Here is a 25,768-nt window from a genome sequence, read left to right as displayed (position 1 = left end):
TAATGATTTTTGACTGATTAACTCAGCTTCTTGACATCCTTGTTAATGCAGCTTCAGGAGCACCCATATAATGAAGATTTGCGTGAGCCTGGGGGCTAGGGATACCCCAGTCGTCAGAACAAGCAGCCTGCTTGTCCTTGGAGAAAATGAAGATACATACCTGTAGCGGGTATTCTCCGAGGACAGCAGGCTGATTGCTCTCACGACTGGGGTATCCCTAGCCCCCAGGCTCACGCAAAACAACAAAGAAAGGTCAATTGGGCCTCGCAACGGCAAGGACATAACAAGGATTGACCTACGAACTAAAACATCTAACAGAGTGCAGCCTGAAACAGAATAAAAATGGGCCTAGGGGGGGTGGAGTTGGATTCTAAACCCCAAACAGATTCTGCAGCACTGACTGCCCAAACCGACTGTCGTGTCGGGTATCATGCTGAAGGCATTAGTGAGATGTGAATGTGTGGACTGATGACCACGTCGCAGCCTTGTAAATCTCTTCTATAGTGGCTGACTTCAAGTGGGCCACTGACGCAGCCATGGCTCTAACACTATGAGCTGTGAAATGACCCTCAAGAGTCAGCCCAGCTTGGGCATAAGTGAAGGAAATGCAATCTGCTAGCCAATTGGAAATGGTGCGTTTCCCGACTGCGACTCCCCTTCTGTTGAGATCAAAAGAAACAAACATTTGGGAGGACTGTCTGAAGGGGCTTGTCTGCTCCACATAAAAGGCCAATGCTCTCTTGCAGTCCAAGGTGTGCAACGTTCAGCAGGGCGGATATGAGGACAGGGAAAAAATGTTGGCAAGACAATTGACTGGTTCAGATGGAACTCTGACACCACCTTCGGCAAGAACTTAGGGTGCACGGAGGACTACTCTGTTGTGATGAAACTTGAGATAAGGAGCATGAACTACCAAGGCTTGAAGCTCACTGACTCTACGAGCTGAAGTAACAGCCACCAAGAAAATGACCTTCCAGGTCAAGTACTTCAGATGGCAGGAATTCAGTGGCTCAAAAGGAGGCTTCATCAGCTGGGTGAGAACGACGTGGAGATCCCATGACACTGGTGGAGGTTTGACAGGGGGCTTTGACAAAAGCAAACCTCTCATGAAGTGAACAACTAAAGGCTGTCCTGAGATAGGCTTACCCTCTACACAGCGATGATAAGCACTAATCGGGCTAAGATGAACCCTTACTGAGTTGGTTTTAAGACCAGACTCTGATAAGTGTAGAAGGTATTCAAGCAGGGTCTGTGTAGGACAAGAGCAAGGATCTAAGGCCTTGCTATCACACCAGACGACAAACCTCCTCCATTTGCAAGAGTAACACTGCTTCGTGGAATCTTTCCTGGAAGCAAGCAAGACTCGGGAGACACCCTCAGAGAGACCCAAGGAAGCGAATTCTACGCTCTCAACATCCAGGCCATGAGAGCCAGAGACTGGAGGCTGGGATGCAGAAGCGCCCCCTCATTCTGAGTGATGAGGGTTGGAAAACACTCCAATCTCCAGGGTTCTTCGGAGGACAACTCCAGAAGAAGAGGGAACCAAATCTGACATGGGAGCTATCAGTCTTGCTTGAGTTTCAACAAATTCTTCCCCACCAGAGGTATGGGAGGATATGCATACAGAAGGCCCTTCCCCCAATAAAGGAGAAAGGCATCCGACGCTAGTCTGTCGTAAGCCTGAAGTCTGGAACAGAACTGAGGGACCTTGTGATTGATCTGAGTGGCAAAAAGATCCACCGAGGGGGTGCCCCACTCTCGGAAGATCTTGCGAACCATGCCAGAGTTGAGAGACCACTCGTGAGGTTGCATAATCCTGCTCAACCTGTCGGCCATACTGTTGTTTACACCTGGCAGATACGTGGCTTGGAGAAACATGCCATGACGGCGAGCCCAAAGCCACATCTGGACGGCTTCCCGACACAGGGGGCGAGATCTGGTGCACCCCTGCTTGTTGATGTAATACATCGCAACCTGATTGTCTGTCTGAATTTGGATTGGATGATATGATTGGACAGCCGATCTCTGAAAACCTTTAGAGCATTCCAGACCGCTCACAACTCCAGAAGATTGATCTGAAGACCTCTTTCCTGGAGGGACCAAAGTCCTTGAGTGTGGAGCCCATCGATATGGGCTCCCCACCCTAGGAGGGATGCATCCGTTGTCAGCACTTTTTGAGGCTGAGGAATTTGAAAAGGACGTCCCAAGGTCAAATTGGATCGAATTGTCCACCATTGAAGGGATTTGTGAAAATCGGTGGAAAGCTGGATTGCATCCTCTAGATTCCCTGCAGTTTGAGACCACTGGGAAGCTAGGGTCCATTGAGCTGATCTCATGTGAAGGCGAGCCATGGGTGTCACATGAACTGTGGAGGCCATGTGTCCTAGAAGTCTCAACATCTGCTGACCTGTGATCTGCTGAGACGCCCTGGCCATGGAAACTAGAGAAAGAAGATTATCCGCTCTCACTTCTGGAAGATAGGCACGAGCCGTCTGTGAGTCCAGCAGAGCTCCTATAAATTCCAGTTTCTGAACAGGGAAAAGATGGGACTTGGGGTAATTTATAACAAACCCGAGTAGTTCCAGCAGTTGAATAGTCATCTGCATGGACTGTAGAGCTCCTGCCTCTGAGGTGTCTTCACCAGCCAATCGTCGAGACCAGTGTAGTTGGTTTGAGTATTCTCCAGGGAACAGCTAGACCCAAGGTGGAGAAAAAGGTAAAAGCATTTCTAGTGGCTAGACGTGAAGGGTAGAACATCCCAAATTGCACCCCGAGAAGATGAAGCAGAGGCCTCAAAGCAAGCATATACTTCCTTGCTTTAGCGGTGTCAGGAGCCAAGTCCTGCAAGATGGTAATCTTTGCGTCTTTCCAGGATATGTTGCACAGCGATTTGGTTTAGTTAGTATGGCTAGAGTTTGAGGGTATCTGAGCACTTTCAGCAAGAAAGGATGTAACTCTTAGAACAAGGTATGATGTCGCATCGGGACACACTGTGTGCACACTCGACTTCAAACTGTTGGTGGAAAGTTAAACCAAGCAGCAAGGGGACCAGCTTTACAATAAATGGTACCAGGTCAGTACCTTCCGCTCCCTTCTGCAACTCTGATTGTTGGCATTCTCCAGATCTTGAGAGATCCTATGAGTTTCACTTGTTACTGTAAATCCTGTATATCCACTTCATTCTTCTACACACTAACATCCAGCATATCTTGTTGCTCGCTAAGAGTACCCAGATTTTCTTTAATGTTTGCTACGGCTTCCTTCAAATCTATAATAGCAAGGGAACTATCGCGCATCATATTTAATTTGTGCTAGATCTGCCATGATAGGATCTAAGAGCTCCGATGTCTCCCACAGTGTTGCTACCTTGATAGGAATTGGCAGGTCTGGTTTAGAGTGTTTATTGCACACACCGGGTGGAAATAGAGCATCAGTTTTCCCATTCTTAGCTCCCGCCATGTTCCCTCACTTAAATTGATAGTGCAAAGCCTAATAAAGTGCCAGAAGTCAAGAAGCAGAAACTAAACAGCACCGGAGCAACTGTCCTAGGCAGCCATCATGGATCCGAGGCAGACTGGAAGTCCTCGGGACTGCTGCTTTTTAACATATTTACAAATGATCTAGAGATTGGAATGACTAGTGATGTAATTTATTTGCTGATGACAGAAAGTTATTCAAAGTTGTTAAATCGCAAGAGGATTGTGAAAAATTGCAAGAGGACCTTAAGAGACTGGACAATTGGGCATCCATATGGCAGATGGCGTTTAATGTGAGCAAGTGCAAAGCGATGAATGTAGAAAAGAGGAACACAAACCATAGCTACGTGATGCAAGGTTCCATTCCTGTTCAGAAGGAATGGATCCTAAGGAGCTTAGCCGAGATTGGGTGGCAGAGCTGGTGGCGGGAGGCGGGGAATAGTGCTGGGCAGACTTATACGGTCTGTGCCAGAGCCGGTGGTGGGAGGCGGGGCTGATGGTTGTGAGGCGGGCATAGTGCTGGGCAGACTTACACGGTCTGTGCCCTGAAAAGGACAGGTACAGTACAAATCAAGGTAAGGTATACACAAAAAGTAGCACATATGAGTTTATCTTGTAGGGCAGACTGGATGGACCATGCAGGTCTTTTTCTGCCGTCATTTACTATGTTACTATGTTACATTACGAGTCACCACCCAGGAAAAGGATCTAGGTGTTATAGTTGATGACACGTTGGGCTAAGAAAGCAAATAGAATCTTATAGTAGGAATTAGAAAAGGAATGGAAAACAAAACTGAGAATGTTATAGTATCTTTGTATCACTCCAGGGTGTGACCGCACCTTGAATGCTGTGTGTAGTTCTGGTCACTGCATCTCAAAAAATAAATAGCAGAATTAGAAAAGGTACAGAAAATGATATAGGGGAAGGGATGACTTCCCTTTGAGGAAAGGCTAGGGCTCTTCAGCTTGGAGAAGAGATGGCTGAGGGGAGATATGATAGAGGTATATAAGATACTGAGTGTAGTGGAACATGTAGGCACTTGTTTACTCTTTCCAAAAATACTAGGACTAGGGGACATGTAGCTACTGAGAAGTTACTAAGCAGTACATTTAAAACAAATCGGAGAAAACATTTCTTCACTCAATGAGTAATTAAACTCTGGAATTCATTGCCAGAGAATGTGGTAAAAGCAGTTAGGTTAGTAGGGTTTAAAAAAGGTTTGGATAGTTTTCTAAAAGAAAAGTCCACAAGCCATTATTAAAATGGACTTGGGGAAAATCCACTGCTTATTTCTAGGATAAGCAGCACAAAATGTATTGTACAGTTGTGGGATCTTGCCAGGTACTTGAAATCTGGATTGGCCACTGTTGGAAACAGGGTACTGGGCTTGATGGACCTTCAGTCTGTCCCAGTCTGGCAATGCTTATGTTCTTAATATTCACAGGATAGGAGAGGCTTATTGTGAAAAACATGAGGAGGACTTTTTGGTCATAAGTCTAGTGTGGTGGAATTCTTTTCCTCAGGAAGTGAGGCTGAAAGGATTATCTACTATTTCAGGGCCATGGTGAGATGGATTTTGATTACACTTTTTCAGTAATAGTTCAAGATGAGTTCATACTCACGTACATTATTTTGGCAGACATCTTTGGTCATTGACTGATGTGACTAGAACAGAAAGGTGGAATGTGTATAGGGATATATGTTGAAAGATTGTTAGTGGGGCTATTGCTGTATGTGATCAAGGGTTGGGGGAATCACAATGGTAGGGGAGGGGAAGGGAGAGTCATAAAAAGCAGCAATACATAAAGTCAAAGAAAAAAATGCAGTCCAAATTCTGTGTGAAAAAAAAAACTCAACTCTGCTAGAAATATTTCTACATTAAGCACTGATGCAAAATTTCATCAAGTGTAGACATTGCACCAAGGCATGTACCTCCACATAGGACCAAATTTTCGGGACATTTTCATGAATTCAGTTAAGGATTCAATTAAATACAGACAATAAATACACATAAAATCCATTAATAAACGTAGGGATCCTTTTACTAAGCTGTGGTAAAAACTGGCCTTAGTGCACCATTGTGTGGGTTTTCCCCAGGCACTAAGGTTATTTTTACCACAGCCGTAAAATGGCCGATTTTCTATTTTTAGTATTTATGGCGATCGCCATTACGGTATAATGTAAGCCACATTGAGCCTGCAAATAGGTGGCAAAATGTGGGATACAAATGCAACAAATAAATAAATAAATAAATATGCGGACAAACATTTTTAAACATTACTGCGTGAGCACTTATCGATAGCCAGTTTGTAGGCAGTAAGGGCTCACGTGGTATTCCCGCGCTAACCAGTTCATGCAGTAATGTAGCTGCGCTGTTTAGTGCAGGAACACCCACTCTCCACCCCCAACACGACCCCTCTAAAAAATATATTTTAGCACACAGCATGAGCTGATTTGGCAGTTACCACAGGACGCCTGAGCATGTCCCACGTTATGCCTAATGCAGCTTAGTAAAAGGGCCACTAAATATTTTAAAGAAAAAGAAAATAATACGCTTTCTCAAGTCCACAGTGCTTTTCTTTGAGATTCCCTGCTCCATAGTTTTCTAGTGACCCTTCCTCTTACATTGTGGAATATCTAATTATCATCTGTACGTGCTCAGAGTGGGAACAGAGCTTGTGGTGCAGAGATTAGTTCTATCTCTGTCAGTCACGACAACCTACAAACATACTCTTACCTGTCTCATTAGTACGGACTCCTTGTGTAGTTTTTAGACGGACGCTTTTCTCTTTTTTTAATCCATAGAGGGTAATGTCATACTTAGAGAATGGATGTAGGGAGCTGCAGACAAACGTTTCTTTGTCCTTCTTTGCACATCTATTTACATTTTTATATTTTTGGCACCTTTCATCAGTGCGAGGAACTGGTTGATAGTATGCAAAAATTGACCAATCAGATGAACAGTAATTGGGAGAATTACAAGCCAATCTCAGTGTGATGCTGGTGGGTGAAGTCTCCAGGACACGTGTTGTGACTCGAATTTCTGTAAAATGACGAGCATTATTTACACAATCAGTTCTCAGAATTTATCAAATATAAAATGTTTTCACAAGCTATTTTCTAAGATATCTCTCTCTATAACAAAGTCTGACCTTTTAAGAACTGCCAGTGCATGAAAAGGGAAGAATCAAGACCAAGCTTGAACTGCTAACTTCAGGGAGACTAGTGGGGTAGAGAGGACAGTGACATTAATAACATGCCCTTTCTCTCCCACTCCCCCACCCCCCAAATTTTACAAATAGCACAGGAGAGAGCGCTAATAAGAGTAGAGTCAGTTATTACACACATACATTTAGAAAACATAGTGGTCCTTTTATTAAATTGTGGTAAAACATGGCCTTTGTGCAACATGGTGAAGGTTTTTCCCATGCACTAAGGTCATTTTTACCACAGCAGTAAAATGGCCAATTTGATATACCACCTTAAACTAATGGGTAGATCTAGACAGTATACAATAAAAAACACAAGTAAGCATAAAAGAAAAGAACTACAATAATTTGACAGGAAAGCAATTCACATTCATTCATTTACAAGTTAAAAGATAGCAAAGGAAAGGTAAAAAGGGGAGGGATTGGATGAAAGGTACAGGGAGATGTATAGGATGTAACAAAGAGGAGAGATGGGAAAGTTGATCCTGTAGCAGCAAGACTCCCTATGAGGTACTGAAGGCCTGACGGAAGAGCCATGCCTTTATGGCTGGTTTGAATTTCTTATATGAGGTTTCGGCTCTAACTTCATGAGGAAGGGAATTCCAGTAAAATGGGGCAGGAATTAAAATGCACAGTGTCTCATGGTTTCATGTATGGCCTGTTTGGGGTTAGGGAGGACCAAACGATAATCATTCAAAGATCAAAGCAAACGCATTGGTGAATAAGGAATAGTAAAGTTAGAAAAGTATTGTGGAAGACCTATCTGAAAAGCTTTGAAAGTTAAGGTCAAAAGCTTATGGATTATTTTTTTAAATCATTTATTTATATTTTTTTCATTTTACAAGAGTTACTTGCAAACAGTAATACAGAGATGACTGCACATTAATACAAGATAAGAAGAAAACAATCCCAACTAGATATATGGATTATATACAATCTTTCTCTTTCTTAGACCACAAAGTGAAGAAAAATAAGGAGAGTGAAATAAGACAAGGAGATCAATTAAACAGTAAACAGAAAAAAAGAAAACATGGTATTAACCTGATTATCCCCAGATATTACTCATCTAATTCATTATTCCACATTGATCATCTGGTTGGCTTCTTCAAGACCAAATACGGTGTATAGTCAATTCATTTCATTGAGAACATACTTATTGTCCAGATTTTAGTTAGAAAAAATACATCTGATTACATTCTCTCTTCATGAAAGGCTACAGAGGAAATTGGAGGGTCATGGGATAGGAGGAAATGTCCTATTGTGGATTAAAAACTGGTTGAAGGATAGGAAACAGAGAGTGGGTTAAATGGGCAGTATTCACAATGAAGAAGGGTAGTTAGTGGGGTTCCTCAGGGGTCTGTGCTAGGACTGCTGCTTTTTAACATATTTATAAATGATTTAGAGATGGGAGTAACTAGCGAGGTAATTAAATTTGCTGATGACACAAAGTTATTCAAAGCCGTTAACTCGCGACAGGATTGTGAAAAATTACAGAAGGACCTTACGAGACTGGGAGACTGGGCGGCTAAATGGCAGATGACGTTTAATGTGAGAAAGTGCAAGGTGATGCATGTGGGAAAAAAGAACCTGAATTATAGCTACATCATGCAAGGTTCCGCATTAGGAGTTACAGACCAAGAAAGGGATCTGGGTGTCGTCGTTGATAATACACTGAAACCTTCTGCTGTGTGCTGCTGCGGCTAGGAAAGCGAATAGAATGTTGGGTATCATTAGGAAAGGTATGGAAAACAGGTGTGAAGATGTTATAATGCCGTTGTATCGCTCCATGGTGCGACCGCACCTTGAGTATTGTGTTCAATTCTGGTTGCCGCATCTAAAAAAAGATATAGTAGAATTGGAAAAGGTGCAGCGAAGGGCGATGAAAATGATAGCGGGGATGGGACGACTTCCCTATGAAGAAAGACTAAAGAGGCTAGAGCTTTTCAGCTTGGAGAAGAGACGGCTAAGGGGAGACACGATAGAGGTATATAAAATATTGAGTGGAGTGGAACAGGTGGATGTGAAACGTCTGTTCACGCTTTCCAAAAATACTAGGACTAGAGGGCATGCGATGAAACTACAGTGTAGTAAATTTAAAACAAATCGGAGAAAAGGTTTCTTCTCCCAACGCATAATTAAACTCTGGAATTCGTTGCCAGAGAACGTGGTGAAGGCGGTTAGCTTGGCAGAGTTTAAAAAGGGGTTAGACAGTTTCCTAAAGGACAAGTCCATAAACCACTACTAAATGGACTTGGGAAAAATCCACAATTCCAGGAATAACATGTATAGAATGTTTGTATGTTTGGGAAGCTCGCCAGGTGCCCTTGGCCTGGATTGGCCGCTGTTGTGGACAGGATGCTGGGCTCGATGGACCTTTGGTCTTTTCCCAGTGTGGCAGAAATTATTTAACAATACATATACTTAAGTCTCTAATTCAAATCCCACTGATTAAAGCAATCCCAGTTTTCACAGGCTTCACTCCTTTCGAAGTAATAATTAAGGAAATATTTCTGAGGAAAACTTTAGGAGTCATACCTGGAACTCTGGGAAAAACAATAATCTCGACATTAATGTAATATATGGTAACATATATTAAATGGTTTTTTCCTGGGGCTCTGGGAGGGCTGTTCCAGGGTTTTGGTGGATGGTGTTGGCTGGAAAAGGTTTAAAGTTAGTTTGGGAATTTTTAATGGAGTTAGCTGAAGAAAGTGTGAGATGTTTCTTAAATATGGTTTTATTTTTCAAGAAATAAACCATGATTAGGTGGGGATTGTACTATAAAAGTTTTCTTGCTGTTTTGGGTACAAGTCAGGTTAAAATTTACTTTGAAATTCTCTGTATAGGAAGTTTTGCATTTACTTCTATGGGGGAGGGAGATTCTAAACAGATCAGAGGAAAAAAAAACAGTCTTTAGCTGACAAGCTGATTGGTTGAGTGATGTCAGATGTTCCTCTAGGAGGGGTGAGTTGCCAGGGAGACTGGGTGACAGCGTTGCCAGATGGGCGGGTTGTGGTTTTTTGGGCTCGTTTTCTTTTTTCGGTGCGGGTTTTGGGCGGTTTTTCGGCCGGCGGGGGGTAGGGCTAATGGCGACAGAGGCGGGGTTTGTGACGTTTTGGGCAGGGTTTGTTGACGTATTGGGCGGGGCGATGACGGTGGGGGCGGGGTGATGATGGAAGGGGTGGGGCTGATGACGGCAGGGGCGGGGTGATGACGGAAGAGGCGGGGTTGATGAAGGCGGGGGTGGGGGTGATGACGGAAGGGGCGGGGGTGATGACGTAGGGGGTGGGGTGTGTGCGGTTTTTGGGCGGGTTTTGTGTGGGAATTTTTTTTTTTATATGGCAACCTTGCTGGGTGAGCTGAAGACACGTTTGCTGGGTGTGTGAAACCTAAGGAATAAAAGTCTATTTTATGAGTTTAAAGTGAAATGTGACATTGAAAAAGGATACTTTGATATTGAAAGTGAGCTGAGGTGAGTGTGAATGTTCCAGTGTAGCACTGAATTTCAAGGGAAAAAACAGTTGAGACACAGGAGTGTGGGAGACAGTGATTTCTGCTGGTAGGGAAGGGAGTTAGAGCAGCCAAGATCAGGGTTGCCAGGTGGAAAATTTTTTTCCCACCCAATCCAGCCTAAAAACAGCCCAAAACCCGCCCAAACTCAAACCCCGCCCCTGACACCCCCGCCCCCGCCGTCATCACCCCCGCCCCCGCCGTCATCGGCCCCGCCTCCCTCATCATCGGCCCCGCCTCCCCGTCATCGGCCCCGCCCAGAATGCCACTAACCCCGCCCAAAACGTCACTAACCCCGCCCCCCGCGGCCAAAAAAAACCGCCTGAAAACCGCCCAAAAGAAAAAAAAGAAGCCCAAAAAACCGCGACCCACCGCAGGCAAAAATTTCCTGCGGCGGGTCGCGGAAAACCGCCCAATTGGGCGGTAAAACCGCCCACCTGGCAACACTGGCCAAGATTCTAAACCAAGCAGATAAGAAAAAAAAACAGTCTTTAGCTGACAAGCTGATTGGTTGAGTGATGTCAGATGTTCCTCTAGGGGGGGTGAGTTGCCAGGGAGACTGCTGAGCAGATAGAGCAGGGGAAGACTGGGAAAAGAAAAACGTATGCTGTGTGTCTGTGAAAAGTATGGATTTTGGGGTGTTTTTTTTTAGTGAAATAAGTGATTGGAAGAGTAATTTAGAGACAGGCTTATGTGTACAAGTTTAGAAGTGAGCATTTAAATAAACAGATTGCCTTTCTCATGGTTGTATTGTTGAGTACATTTGGGGGAAACTGGTGTGTTTGGGGTGAGAGAGAGCTGTACTAATAGAAAGCTGTGAGAAATTTTAAACCAAATTTAGTTTGGTTTGGAGTGAAACAGAGGTATGTCCCTGCATGCAGTGAATGGAATGGTTAAGTTCTAAGGGAATTTAAGGGACGATTGAAGGTGAATCTGTTATTTGGAGAAAGAAGCTATTAGGCTGTTTCTGTGGGGAAAGGTGGGTTGTTTGTGAGTGCTCTGAGTTCAGTGCAAGGTTGGAGATCAGGTGGCAGATTAAGCCCTGCGAGTGTGCTGTATTTTCAAAATAGATCTGATAGCTGTGTAGGGAAATGTTATGTTTTTATGTGAAGTCTGTGAGATGGAATGTTGAATTACTATTTGAATATGGAATGTGTTACTGTGTGAGATCCCTGAATGCAGTGCAAAAGTCTTCTCCTACAACAGTCTAGGGCAGTGATAGGCAACCTTTTGAGCTTGGTGTGTCAAAATTCGCCAAAAAACCGAGCATAACTCGGGTGGTGTGTCACTTCGAGAAAAAAACCATAATTTCGCGATATTTATAGTTTAAATAACAAAAATGTATAATTGTAATATATAACTGTATTTAATAAACCAAAACCTAATTATTTAACTTACCTGCTTAGTGACTTCTTTGTTCATCTGTCAGTCGGTTTCTTTTGTTGGTCTTGATATTATTTAACTTGTGTGGGGTGCCGTGAACTAAGATAAGTGAGGGGGAGGGGGAATTCTTTAACTAATCTGCCTATTAGTGACTTTTTTGTTGCTGAATTTCATTGGCTAAATCTTCAATTGAAGGTTGGTATTTTGTACACTTCAAGCCCAAGCAAGCGCTACTAACTTCATCTTTCAATCTGTTTCTTTTGTTGGTTTTGATATTATTTAACGCTGAGAATAAGGTTTCACAAAAGTACGTAGAGGGAAAAATTGTGAGTAAAGCCATTGCTATATTTTTCAGGGTGCTAAAAGTGTCTGGTAATCGGATCCAGGCACTCCAAATTTCCTGGTAACTCAGATATTCTCTTAATAATTGCATCTTTATTCTGCACATCATGAAATAGAACTGGTGCACATCTTAGGAGAGTTTCTTTAATAAATCCTCCCTCACTGAGTGCTTTTCCATGCTGAGCTATGGAGTGAGCAATGCTCAAACTTGCAGATGTTAAATTTGTAGAACCTTTTACAAATGTAAGGATGGAATTAGATTGGCTCTTATAAAAGTGTAGCTGCCTGGAAATGTATTCCTTCCTTTCATCCTCACTTTTTTTCAAGAGCTGGGAATGATTAGTTTCAAAATGTCTATTTATATTCCACGTTCTGCTTACTACCGTTTCAGTACATAGAACGCAAAATTATCTCTCATTTTTTTCTATAATGCCATACATCTCGGTCCATGTCTCTTGAAAGGGTCGGCTACTGCTACTACCACTTCCTTTACTTAACCTTGGTTTTTTATTTTTTGGGTTCTCCATCAGGGGGGCAGTGACAGAAGATAGAATTATAGATAGCCTGTTAGCCCTGCAGGCAATTAGGGGTTATCTAGCCTAACTGACCACCTTATGTAAATTAAGATGGCTGCCGCTATTTCTAATGGCGGGAAACGGCACCCATAGCACATGCCCTCGCCTCTTCCAGCCTCCCCCTCACCTATCTCAGTAATGATGGTCAATTAGAAATCCACGACACCCCAGAACAGTAGATTGGATGATGGTTGCTGTGGTTATGTGGTTGCTGGTAATGGCGATCACAGGGCCCTCAGAGATGCGTCCCCCACGGCATTCCGCTGCTCTCTGCTCCGCCGGCCGGACGTGAGGTCAAACGGCCGTGCAGGAGCCGGGGCAGAGGGAGCAGCAGGGAGGGAACGAGCGGAGGACTCGGAGGGAGCCAATAGGAGCGCACACGGGTAAACATGCACTGGGAGGGGGGTGTGATTTCGCCGGGGGGGGAGGTCGCGCTGCACCTTGGGGGGGGCGCATCGGCGATCCGCCCGGGTGTCAGCAAGGAATGCCGCTGCTTCTCTGTATGCGGCCACATGCAGCCGCGTGTCACCGAAAATGGCTACGTGTGTCAGTACTGACACGCGTGTCATAGGTTCGCCATCAGGGGTCTAGGGAAACAACAGTGAGAAATAGGTTTTGTAGTGAGAAAACCTTTAACTTATTTTATTTCAATTAGAGAGTGTGGCCACAGAATTGAGAACTGATTAATTGTCACCAGAGTGGAGTCCATTCCTGCACAAGCCAGGGAGTTTTAAGGTTTTGCATCTGGTTATTTTCTTTATAAGTGAGGTTTAGGGAGAAGAAATTGGTGAATTATCCTCTGCCGGATTTCCTGCTGAGCTCCAACGCAAGAAAGACTTCACCTAAATAAATTCAACCACAGCTAAGTGACATTTGCAATGGGTGTTGAAGGACATAAAGTTTTTTTTGTTTACAACATTTTAAGGGAAAACTAAAGAACAGAACAACATCAAATATTAAAAATCTATGCTTAAGTGTTCTGGGTTCAAGTGAGATCCTTGCACAAACATCCATAATACCTATAAAGATTCAAATTCTGACATCAATAGCAAGGAAAGAGTATTAAAACAAATATCTGATTTTGATAAAAAGACAATTTAAATATTTATCTGAAAAGGTTCTTTTCTGCCTTTTTAGGTGATTTTGTTGAAAGAAACAGAAAAAGTTAAGGGTATACATGTAAAACTACATTTGAATGTTGAATATGTTATTGCAGTTCTATTAAGCCACACACTAATTGTGAATTTGAGTTTATTTGAATGAAAATTTGCTTGCATTTGTATCCAATAAAGAAAAAGATAATTTGCATATCTGAAAGTTTGGTTTTTCCATTTCAGGAACAAATCCTAAATTTAGATTCTTTTCCTCCTTTATTCTTTGAGAGTAAAGGACGAGGTTAGTTTATTTGTTCCACTTCCTCGGCTGTGAGTGTGTGTTCCCTGGATATTTGCCACGACTACAAACATCAGGTATCTGGGAGCTCATCACTACAGTCCAGCCGAGAGGGGTGGTAACATTAATCATCCACAATAACATCCACCTTATCATTCAAAGTTTCTGGTCCATTATCATTTTCAGGATCATAACCACTTCTAGCTTGTGTAGAACGTCATTTATTATATCAATTTTTCACTCTCAAAGGGTTCAGTCAAATTGTCCATGTAACTCTCCAATAAGACTATATCTGAAACAAAGTTATTTACTACCACCGTCAGGTCCCGAAGCGCCTTCCAGATGGCATTCAATGTAACCTCCACGGAAGCCAAAACTCCAAGGTGATTTCTCTTGAGGTGTTTAGGAGTGGTTCCGCCGATTCGGGTTCTGCTGTAAACGTCTCCGTTTCAGCATATGCCTCTAACTCACTCCTCCACTCCTTTGGACATGGTGGTTGAATAATTCGGGAGCGATGGAGTTGTTTTTCCAGGTCCAAGAGCGTCGACGCTCCTTCGCCGGCGCTAATCAAAGGACTTGCCAACCCTTTCATCTGTGGGCAGTTCGATGCGCAGTGGTCCCGCACTTGCTGCTCAGGGGACAAAACGCTGGCCATCAGCGTCTGACCGCCGGTTGTTCCCTTCCTCTCAGTTAAGGAAAGTGCAATTGCGGAGAGGGAATTTACATAAAAAAGACAAAACTTCAGAGGGCAGCTGGGCCGCTGGGCATATGAACTTCAGGTCACCATCTTACCACTCTCCCAGTTTGGGACACTCTTTGGTTTCTCCTGAGAGGCCTGTCTGATATGGGTAACCCTTCAGCATAGCCCTCTGAGTCATTGAAACACGGAAGCCCCTCCACCACTACAAGGTGGTGTCCCTTCGGAGGGGAAAGCTTGTGGATTATTCTTTGGCTAATCAAAAGCCAATGACATTTCTAGAATAGAGGGGAAACATGATCAAATTTCTTAACAAAACAGAGCAACCTCATAGCAGAGTTTTGTAAGTCTGAAGTCATTTGAGAGCATAGTGTGGAGAACCTAGATAAATAATATTACAGTAGTCTAGTCTAGATATTAGTAAAGACAGAATAAGGGAATGAAATGCAATATAATCAAAGAATTTCCTAATTAAACGCAACTGCCTGAGTATTAAAAAAAATGGTTTTGCAAACATTAGAGATCTGTGGTAAGAATGACAAATGTGAGTTCTGGATTACTCCTAAAAAATGAAAAGAAGGGACTGGAGTGATAGAGGTCCCAAGCAAATTTAGATTTGCGGTTGGACTAGGATTACCTCCAGTAGACCAGCACACTTCCGTTTTATTTTTATTCAGAGCCATCTTGAGGTCAAACAGTCATTTTTGAATTGCAGACAGGCAATCTTGCAGGGGTTGGATGGAGGAGGAATATGGGTTAGTTGGAAAAAGCAGCAAGATATCATCCGCATAAAAGTGAAAAGAGATACCATAGGATTGTATAAGAGTAGCAAGAGGGCTAAGGAAAATATTAAAGAGTAGAGGTGAAAGGACTGAACCCCGTGGGACTCCACATGCCAGGAGCTGGGAAGAGGCTCTAGAAGAAGAAGTGTCTACCTGGTAAGTGCGACCTGAGAGAAAAGAAGTGAACCAAGAAAATACAGATCCTGATATCCCTAATGCTACCAGATGTGAGAATAAGAGAGAATGATTAACCAGATCGAAAGCAGTGGACAGATCTAGTGAAACAGCCAGGACTATTTTATGGTTATCTAGGTGTGAGTGGATTTCACTCAAAAGTGCTGCCAGAACTGTTCAGTACTTGCACAGGGCCTAAAACCAGACTGTCTTGGATGCAGAACCAGAGTTTTATAAATGAACGCTGTGAGTTGGATATAGATCACTTTTTCTAATACTTTAGATAGAAAAGAAAGATTAGATACTGGGCTGGTATCTGGGGATCAAGTGAAAGCTTTTTCAAAATAGGATGAACAATAGCAGATTTCCAGGAATCTGGTACCTGGTCAGATGAAAGACTATTATTTATTATGACCAGGACTTTAGGAAGTAACTGCAAATCACTAATCTTTATCCATGTTGAAGGGAGAGGTCAACTAGACATGTTGTAGTATGTATGGAAGAAAGTGTTTTTGAAAGTGAGTGCAAGGTTTGAGGATGGAAAGAAGTCCATGAGAAAGCCCCTGAAGATAGGGGAGCTGACAAAACTAGATCTGGACCATAGCTTGGCTTGGGTTGCGGCTGAAGTAACAGCAGCAATGGACCCTCTGTTGGACAGGCAGCTACAGCCTATAAACACTAAATTAGAACGATTACAAGAATACATGGATACTATTACTAGAGATTTGGCACAGCAGCAGCAACGTACAAGTGATCTGGAGGACTGCATGAAGCACTTGGAGGAAGTGTGTGGTAACTTACAGACGAAGGTTTTAAGTTATGAGGATAAACTAGAGGGTCTTGAAAACCGGTCTAGGAGGAATAATCTTCTACTGGTGGGTATGCCACAATCGGTGGCACAGAAAGACCTAATCGGGGTTCTGGAGGCCTGGCTTTCAAAGGATTTGCATCTACCTATGCATGCTGGACCTTTACGTTTCGAAATGGCGCATAGACTTGGACAATACCTATCAAATGCCCCCCCGACCCCGAGTGGTTATCCTTTAGGTTCTTAACTATGCTCACAAGATCTCCATCTTACAAGTGTGAGAGAGAAAGTGTGTTTGCGAGATCGAGTGTGTGTGTGAGAGAGAATGACTGAGAGAGAGAGAGTGTGTGTCTATGTCAGAGAAAGAGAGTGTGTGAGGGACAGAGTGTATGTGTGTATGTGAGAGACTGTGATAGACAGAGAGACTGTGTGTGTGAGAGTGAGTCAGAGAAAAAGTCTGTGTGTGTGAGAGAGAGTGTATGTGTGTGTGACAGAGTGTGTGTGTGTGTGGCTCCAACTTCCATGACCCCCTCCTTCTCTCTCTCTCCTTCTGTCCGAGGTGCAGGCGCCCCCCTTCCGTCCAAGGTGCAGGCCCCCCTTCCATCCAAGGTGCATGCCCCCTACAGTGTGTGTGTGAGAGAGACACAGTGTGTATGTTAGAGAGCGAGTGCATGTGTCTAACACAGAAAGAGTTTGTCTATGTCAGATTGTGTTTGTGTGTTTCCTCGGTTTGTGTATTGTTGAGACAGTGTGTGTACGTGAGAGAGTGTGTGGTAAAAGACTGTGTGTGTGAGAGAGTGTGTGTCACAGATAGATAGGGTGGGTCAGAGTGTGTGTGTGTGTGTGTGGCTCCAACTTCCATGACCCCCCTCCTTCCCTCCCTCTCCTTCCATCCATGGTGCAGGCGCCCCCCTTCTGTCTGACGTGCAGGCTCCCTACAGTGTATGTCTGAGTGTGTGTATGTGTTCCCTTGGATTGTGTACGTTTGAGACAGTGTGTGTAGGTGCGAGAGTGTGTCTGTGTGTGATAGAAGAAGTGTGTGAGAGATGGACTGTGTGTTTGAAATACCATAGAAATCTGTGTGTGTGTGAGAGAGAGAGTGTGTGTGTGTGTCACAGACAGATAGGGTGGGACAGAGTGTGTGTGTGTGTTTCCCCAACTTCCATGACCCCCTCCCTCCCTCCCTCTCCTTCCTTCCGTGGTGCAGGCACCCCCCTTCCGTCCGACGTACAGGCCCCTTCTGTCCAAGGTGCAAGCCCCCCTTCCATCCGAGGTGCAGGCCCCCTACAGTGTGTGTGTCAGAGGATAGTAATGTGTATGTTAGAGAGAGAGCATGTGTGTCTGACACAGAGAGAGTGTGTCTGTGAGAGAGTGTGTGGTAAAAGACTGTGTGTGTGTGTGTGTGTGTGTGTGTGTGTGTGTGTGTGTGTGTGTGTGTGTGTGTGTGTGAGAGAGAGAGAGTGTGTCTGTGTGTCACAGACAGATAGGGTGGGTCAGAGTATGTGTGTGGCTCCAAGTTCCATGACCCCCTCCTTCTCTCCCTCTCCTTCTGTCCGATGTGCAGGCTCCCTACAGTGTATGTCTGAATGTCTGTGTGTGTTTCCTTGGATTGTGTATGTTTGAGACAGTGTGTGTATGTGAGAGAGTGTTTCTGTGTGTGATAGATGAAGTGTGTGAGAGATGCAGTGTGTGTTTTAAATACCGTTCAAATGTGTTTGTGAGAGACAGAGAGTGTGTGTGTGTGTGTGTCTGTGACAGTGAGTTACAGTGTGATGGAGTATGTGTGTGGCTACAACTACCATGACCCGCTCGTTCCCTACATCTCCTTCCGTCCGAGGTGCCACCCCCGCCCCTTTCGTCCGAAGTGCAGGGCCTCCGAGGTGCAGGCCTCCTACAGTGTCTGTGTCAGAGAGACATAGAGGGGAATAATCGAACGTCCCCGGCGAAATAGAGTGCCGGCGATCTATTTTGGCGGCGGCGCAACAGCTGGCCGGAACCGTATTTTTGAAAAAGATGGCCGGCCATCTTTTTTTTTGATAATACGGTTTAGACCAGCCAAATGCCTTGGATGTCGCCGGGTTTGAGATGACCGGCTTTGTTTTTCAGCGATAATGGAAAAAAAATGCCGAGCCAGCATTTGTAGTGCACTGGTCCCCTATACATGCCAGGACACTAACTGGGCACCCTAGGGGTCAGTGCGATGGACTTCAGAAAAACCTCCCACATGCACAAGATGGCGACTGTCTGAACAGACTAAACGGACATGCTCAGATTTTGTTCACAGACTAATCTTGCGCGAACCTTACCCAATTTTCGATGGGTAAGAGGAGAGGCAGAGTCCGAGAGGCTCCCCCTGTCTCGGGCGGAATGCCCCAATCGCGCCGGACGACGCTGGAACATTTTTGGGTAGGATCCGGTCCCGAGCTGGCGTCGACTCCTTCTGCTGGTGCTGGCGTTCTGACGCTAGACGGCAGTGTAGACGGGGCTTCCCTGAGCCCTGTCGACCGTGCAGCACCCCCACAGCCCGGAAGGGAAGCTTTCACTGCAAGCCCTGGCGCCATGGCCCCTGGACGGGAACCAGGTGAACAGGGAGGGAGCCTGCATGAACTGACAACTGGAGCCCAAGCTGAACCAGGATTAACAACTGCTCAAAGTTTGGAGAAAACAGTGAGTACCCTGGAACAAGCTTCTAAGGCCCCTCTTCCGGACTTTTTAGAGGGAAAGTTAGAGAAACCTGCTGTAGTGACATTGGAGTCACTGTGGGACTTAACTTCATCCACCCAATCTGCTTTACAAAACTTTATTTTGAAAAATACGGAGACTATTAAAATTCTTTCAGAGACTGCATTGAACCAGATACAGTCAAGTGCACTCCAAGCCTCTGAGGTTAAGAGGCTGTCAGAAAAAACTGAAAAATTGGATCTAGTTGGACAATCCCTAATTAAAGACAGAAACTATACTTTGCGACGCTTGGAGTACTTGGAAAATCAATCTAAAAGACTAACTTTGCGGTTTATACATTTTCCTACGTCTCCTTTGGTGGTACCAATCCAAATGGTTAGAAAATATCTAATGGAAATTCTGGGAATGCTGGAGAATTCTCTGCCGCCTATAACTCGTGCTTATTATATTCAAATTGATGGGAAACCATCAAGTAATTTACAACAAGACGCACTGAATCTCACGGCATTCCTGGAATCCTCCCTTGAGGTTATTACTCAAAGAACTACACTTTTGGTAACTTTTGCAATGGAGATGGACAGGGACAGGGACGCTGTCCTTAGACTCTCTCTGAGACATTTGGACTCCCAATTTTTGGGTTCAAAAATTAGAGTTTTTCCTGACCTGGCTCGTGAGACTCAACAGAGACGTAGGAGGTTCTTATCCTTATGTCCTCGTGTAACTGCTATAGGCGCAATTTTCTCTTAAGATTTCCATGTGTGTGTAGAATAAAATTTCAGTCTAAGCAATTTCAATTTTTTGACCCAAAACAATTGGAAGACTTTTTATTAAGCAGAGAAGAGGTTGATGTACAAGTTTAGTCACATGTGCAACACTGTATAGCAGATTAGAGTTACCCACTCGGAATTAAGCTGTTCTTTTTGATTTAATTCTATTTGTGTGCTTAATGTTTAAGTATGGAGATTTATTTCTATGTCTTGGATCGATTACCTTAACTTGTGGTCATTAGTATGGAATAATACTGTGGATTGTATATTTGCTTATTTTATTTGAATGTTTAATTTCAGCTTGGTGTATTATCACTCATAAGTATATATTATGAATGTTAAAATGATAAAGAATTAAAAAAAAATACCGTTCAAATGTGTGTGTGTGTGTGTCTGTGTGTGTGTGACAGAGAGTTACAGTGTGATGAAGTATGTGTGTGGCTACAACTACCATGACCCGTTCGTTCCCTACATCTCCTTCCGTCCGAGGTGCCACCCCCCCTTTTCGTCCGAAGTGCAGGGCCTCCGAGGTGCAGGCCCCCTACAGTGTCTGTGTCAGAGAGACATAGAGGGGAATAATTGAACGTCGCCGGCGAAATAGAGCGCCGGCGATCTATTCTGGCGGCGGCACAACAGCTGGCCGGAACCATATTTTCGAAAAAGATGGCCGGCCATCTTTTTTTTCGATAATATGGTTTAGACCGGCCAAATGCCTTGGATGTCGCCGGGTTTGAGATGACCGGCTTTGTTTTTCAGCGATAATGGAAAAAAATGCCGGCCATCTCCAACCCGCCGATATCCAAGGCATTTGGTCGTGGGAGGAGCCAGCATTTGTAGTGCACTGGTCCCCTTTACATGCCAGGACACTAACTGGGCACCCAAGGGGTCAGTGCGGTGGACTTCAGAAAAACCTCCCACATGCATAGCTCCCTTACTGTGGGTGTTGAGCCCCCCAACCCCCCCCCCCCCAAAGCCCCTACCCAAAAATGTGCACCCACTAAAAGTGCTCCAGGGACCTGCACACACTCAGGCCTCTAGGACTTGTTGCTGCTGTATAACCTTGGCACAGCAGTTGACACCTGAACACTAATGTCTTTGAAAAAGTGCTTTATTTGAATAAGCACCTTTACTCACAGTTAACTGCAGATCAGAGGTTGTGCCCCACTGGCAAAGAGTCTCCCTGGTACTGAGATTAGCAGTAGGTCAGAGCTGGCACAATGCTGTACAATGCCCTCTTTCAGCCACATTCAAGGTAAGAACTAAAGTTCTCTAACGTGGGTAACACATGGAAGGGATCTAAAACTGGCTTACAAACATGGCCACTACCTCATGCACTAGCGGAAACAAAACAGGGCACACTCTGACCCAGTTAGCAGGGGGAGAAGCACCATGGGAGTAGAGCCCAGTACCCTACACCCACCACAATGCATTGCTGATGTGACTCTACAGTGCACCTAACAGAAAAGGTGTCACACTCACCCGAGACCCACATCACAACCAGGGAAAGGCTGTCAGAGGATACAACACATTCTGCTGTCATGGAGGTGGGTACGGCACTGGAGGCTGGCATACAGGCTGGCAAGAAAGGTTTTTATTTTTATTTTTTTAGTATGGGAGGGGGTTGGTGACCACTGGGGGAGTATGGAGAGGTCATCCCTCATTCCCTCCAGGGGTCATCTGGGCAGTTGGGGCACCTTTTTGAGGTTTGGTCGTGAAAATAAAAGGACCAAGTAACCCCAGCCAAATACTGCTTAATGCCGCTTTTTTTTTCCATTATCGCCGACAGCCGGCCATCTGGTAGCCCCGCCCATGCCTGCCCATGCCCCGCCTTCGCTTAGCCGGCGACACGCCCCCTTGAACTTTCGCTGGCAAGGCGACGGGAAAGCGGCAATGCTGTCAAAACCGCTTTCGATTATACCGATTTCGCCGCTTTTCCGAATTCGCCGGCCATCTCCCAATTTATTTCGGGAAATGGCCGGCCCAAAGTTTCGATTATAAGCTGGATAGTGTGTATGTTAGAGCGAGAGTGTGTGTGTCTGACACAGACTGTGTCTATGTCAGAGTGTGTTTGTGTATTGTTGAGACAGTGTGTATATGTGAGAGTGTGTGGTACAAGACTGTGTGTGTGTGAGAGAGTGTGTCTGTGTGTCACAGACAGATAGGGTGGGTCACAGTGTGTGTGTGTGGCTCCAAGTTCCATGACCCCCTCCTTCCGTCTGTGGTGCTGGCGCCCCCCTTCTGTCCGACGTGCAGGCTCCCTACAGTGTATATCTGAGTGTCTGTGTGTGTTTCCTTGGATTGTGTACGTTTGAGACACTGTGTGTATGTGAGAAAGTGTTTCTGTGTGTGATAGATGAAGTGCGTGAGAGATGCAGTTTGTGTTTTTAAATACCGTTCAAATGTGTGTGTGAGAGACAGAGAGAGTGTGTGTGTGTGACAGTGAGTTACAGTGTGATAGAGTATGTGTGTGTGTGGCTACAACTACCATGACCCGTTCCTTCCCTACCTCTCCTTCCATCCGAGGGGCTGGCCCCCACCCATTCCGTGCATGGTACAGGTCCCCCCTTCTTTGCAGTTTCTGACACCCGCGCGTTTTCCACTGGGGCGGGCAGTGCCTCGGGGTTGTTTTAAGAACGGTTTTGTAAGTCAGGGAACAGACATTAAAGTGAGCGAGCGTCCCCTTCCTCCTTACCGTTACAGTTCCGCGTTAGTATTTTTTTGGAACGACGGCTGTTCACCGTGTGAGGCAGTCTGGTGATTTTTCTGGTTTTTCTTGCTGGCACCAGTAATTCTGGAGGGAGGCTGTGGTCCGCGTGGGAGGGCGGCTGTTCAGCGAGTCACAGAGTCTCAAGCCTTGTGAGTTTCAGTTGCTGTGTTTCTTTCCTGTCAAATCTGCGTGTGCCAGTTTGTGGTTGGGGAGGGCGGGGGGGGTTGGATCAGCTATGAGGGCGGGCATTCAGCGAGTCACGGAGTCTCGAGCCTTTTCGGTTTCAGTTGCTGTTTCTTTCCTGTCAAATCTGCGCGTGCCAGTTTGTGGTTGGGGAGGGCGGGGGTTTGGATCAGCTGTGAGGGTGGACGTTCAGTGAGTTTTTTTTTTCCACTGGTTGCTTGTCATAATGGCTCAAGTGACGTCAGGGAGAGCTACAGAGCCTAGCAGACCAACTCTAAAGCAGCCACGGTCTTAGCCAGCAAGACGAATAGAACGTTGGAGGTGAGAATTATTATGTAGGAAGGGGATATGTTGTAGTAAGGTTTAATATGATATTATGTGTATTGGAATAATGGTCTTTTAATAGTTTACAGTATATTTATATATTAGTATGTAGTAGGGTGGATTGTGTTTATAATATTTTCCCATGTAATTTTTGACTGTTTATAACAAGTGTGATTGTAATGGCAAGTGGGGAGATTAGAGGGGATTCACAGAGGAAAAGAAATGGTGGGGGGGGCTTCTTTATTTTCTGCTCTGAGCCTTAGCATATCTAACACCAGCCCCGACCCTTTCTGTAGTTGGTGGGGGTCCCCAAACCCTTCTATTAAACTTGGCAGATGGAGGAACCATCCTTGAGCCACCGACAACTAAGCATGTGTGGGGTGCCAGCATCGATGGCTCAAGGGGTTGCTGTTGCTGCCGCCTTTTAAGCTTGGTAAAAGGGATTTCTGGCCAACTTTGGAGGAAGTCTGTAGCTGATAGAGCCTGAGGATCCTCATAAGTTAAAGAATTTATATTTTGAGCTGGGAGGTGCCAGGGGAAGGGTGGAGAGTGAGGGGAAAGAGGGAAGGGGCGGGACAGAGAGAAAATTTTGTGCCCACCCACTTTGGACTCGGGCCCATCCAAAATCGGCTGTCTGGCATTTCTCATCTCTTCCCCCTTCTATCCAGCATTTTCTCTCTCTCTTGTTACTGTTTGCTGGAGATAGCCTGTGGTGCTCTGTCCCACCCTCCTATTACTACTTACTCTCTGCCTGATCCTTCTACCAGAATCAACTCAACTCTTCCAAACGTGTGTCAGAGATCTCACACAACCTATACTTTATCATAATATTAAAGCTTTCATTATTGTATAGTATAAAGTGTTGCATCTGCTCTCACTCCATGTGGGACAGAAGGGAAAGCACTTGTCTGAGTGACCAGACTGCAGATGCATCTTTTCTTATGAAACTTACCGATACAGGTAACAGAGGTATTCCATGCATTACTCAAGTTATCTCTATGTCTTTCACACCATATTCGTTGAATGTTCTGTGAAAGTTCATACCCCTCAGGGCAGCTCACGGTCACAGATTCAGAACTTCCATAGAAACGTTTATTTGATGCAAATTGAAGGTGACTGTTCCAGTTAGGAGTTTCACATTTTCCTGTTGAAAAAGGGTAAGTATAAGATGCCTTAGACAATCATACCAAATAAATACCACATCATCCTGATATGATATGAAGGCTGCCATGCAGATACATTTTACTATAATATTACAGCTTTCATGGGAAAATTAGGTTCTTACCGTGATAATTTTCTTTCCTTTAGTCATAGCAGATGCAGCCATTACAGATGGGTTGTGTCCATCAACCAGCAGAGGGAGATAGAGAGCACACTTTTTTCAGTGCCTCATACCAGCTTGCTCCACTGCCTCTCTTCAGTATTTGAAGCTTCCAAAGCAGTATGGCAAACCGCAATGGGAATAACATAAGCTTTCCTCACAGCGAACGATGGCCCTACAACAAAGGGCATTAACTCAGAATGGAGGGAATGAAACATCCTCCCGGAGGGCATAAACTCATCCTCCACTGAGACATAACTGGAGGGAATAAACTCATCCTCCCAGAGGGAATAAACTCATCCTCCAAAACATGAAACTGGAGGGAATTAAGTCATCCTCCTTTAATTGAGCAAGAATCCTGAAGACTGTTTTCCGACTTTTTCCCAAGGATGGAATCTCCAGGAAACACGAACAGAACCTGAAATAGATTTACAGCAGATAGCATCAGACAGGGAGGGATCATGGCTGCATCTGCTATGACTAAAGGAAAGAAAATTATCACGGTAAGAACCTAATTTTCCCTTCCTTGTCATCAAGCAGATGCAGCCATTACAGATGGGATGTATCAAAGCAATCCCTAGATAGGGTGGGAACAAGCCACACCACGCGCCAGCACTTGCGCTCCAAAATGTGCGTCCCTCCTGGCAGCCACATCCAGCCTGTAATGTCGGGCAAAAGAGAGCTTAGAAGCCCATGTTGCTGCACTACAAATCTCTTGAAGAGAGAGTGCTCCTGTTTCAGCCCAAGAAGAGGAAATTCCTCTAGTGGAATGCGCCTTAAAGGCATCAGGCGGAGGCCAGCCGGCAAGCAAGTAAGCTGAAAAGATAGATTCTTTAAGCCAGCGGGCAATAGTGGCTTTAGACGCTGGAGACCCTCTGCGAGGACCTGATAGCAAAACAAACAGATGATCAGAGGTCCTGAAAGAGTTAGTAACTCGCAGATACTGCAGCAGAGTCCTGCGCACGTCCAACAGGTGCAATTGCCCAAAAGATTCTGGAAACTCCTCCTCGACAAAGGAGGGCAAGAAAATAGGTTGGTTTAGGTGAAACGCTGAAACCACCTTAGGCAAGAAGGAAGGCACGGTCCGAACCGTGACCCCGGACTCTGAAAACTGCAGAAAAGGGTCTCTACAGGACAGCGCCTGGAGCTCTGACACCCGTCTCGCCGAAGTAATGGCCACTAACAAGACGGCCTTCAGTGTCAAATCTTTCTCTGAAGCACGCCGAAGCGGTTCAAAGGGAGCACCCTGAAGGGCCTTCAGCACTAGCCGCAGATTCCAAGCTGGACAAGGCGCACGCACGGGAGGACGGAGCCGAAGCACCCCTCTAAGAAACCGTGCCACATCCGGATGAGCAGCTAAAGACACGCCTTCAACCTTGCCACGCAGGGAGGCCAATGCTGCCACTTGCACCCGCAGGGAATTATAGGCCAAGCCTTT

The 25,768-nt window shown here is 45.0% G+C and overlaps 1 protein-coding gene across 1 annotated transcript in view; it reads right to left on the bottom strand.

Annotated features, from left to right (window-relative positions):
* Positions 1-25,768, bottom strand: part of LOC115462755 (receptor-type tyrosine-protein phosphatase kappa-like) — a 230,236-nt gene that overhangs the window by 133,246 nt on the left and 71,222 nt on the right. The window contains exons 5-6 of the mRNA XM_030192735.1: positions 23,962-24,153; positions 6,215-6,520 (exon numbers count right to left, since the gene is read on the bottom strand). Coding sequence (XP_030048595.1) covers positions 6,215-6,520; positions 23,962-24,153 — 498 coding nt within the window. The remainder of the gene's footprint in view (positions 1-6,214; positions 6,521-23,961; positions 24,154-25,768) is intronic.

This window comes from Microcaecilia unicolor, chromosome 2 (assembly GCF_901765095.1).
Source record: "Microcaecilia unicolor chromosome 2, aMicUni1.1, whole genome shotgun sequence".
In the NCBI taxonomy this organism is placed as follows: domain Eukaryota; kingdom Metazoa; phylum Chordata; class Amphibia; order Gymnophiona; family Siphonopidae; genus Microcaecilia; species Microcaecilia unicolor.
The sequence above is the reverse complement of the archived record's forward strand: the minus strand, read 5'-3'. Positions and strand labels throughout refer to the sequence as shown.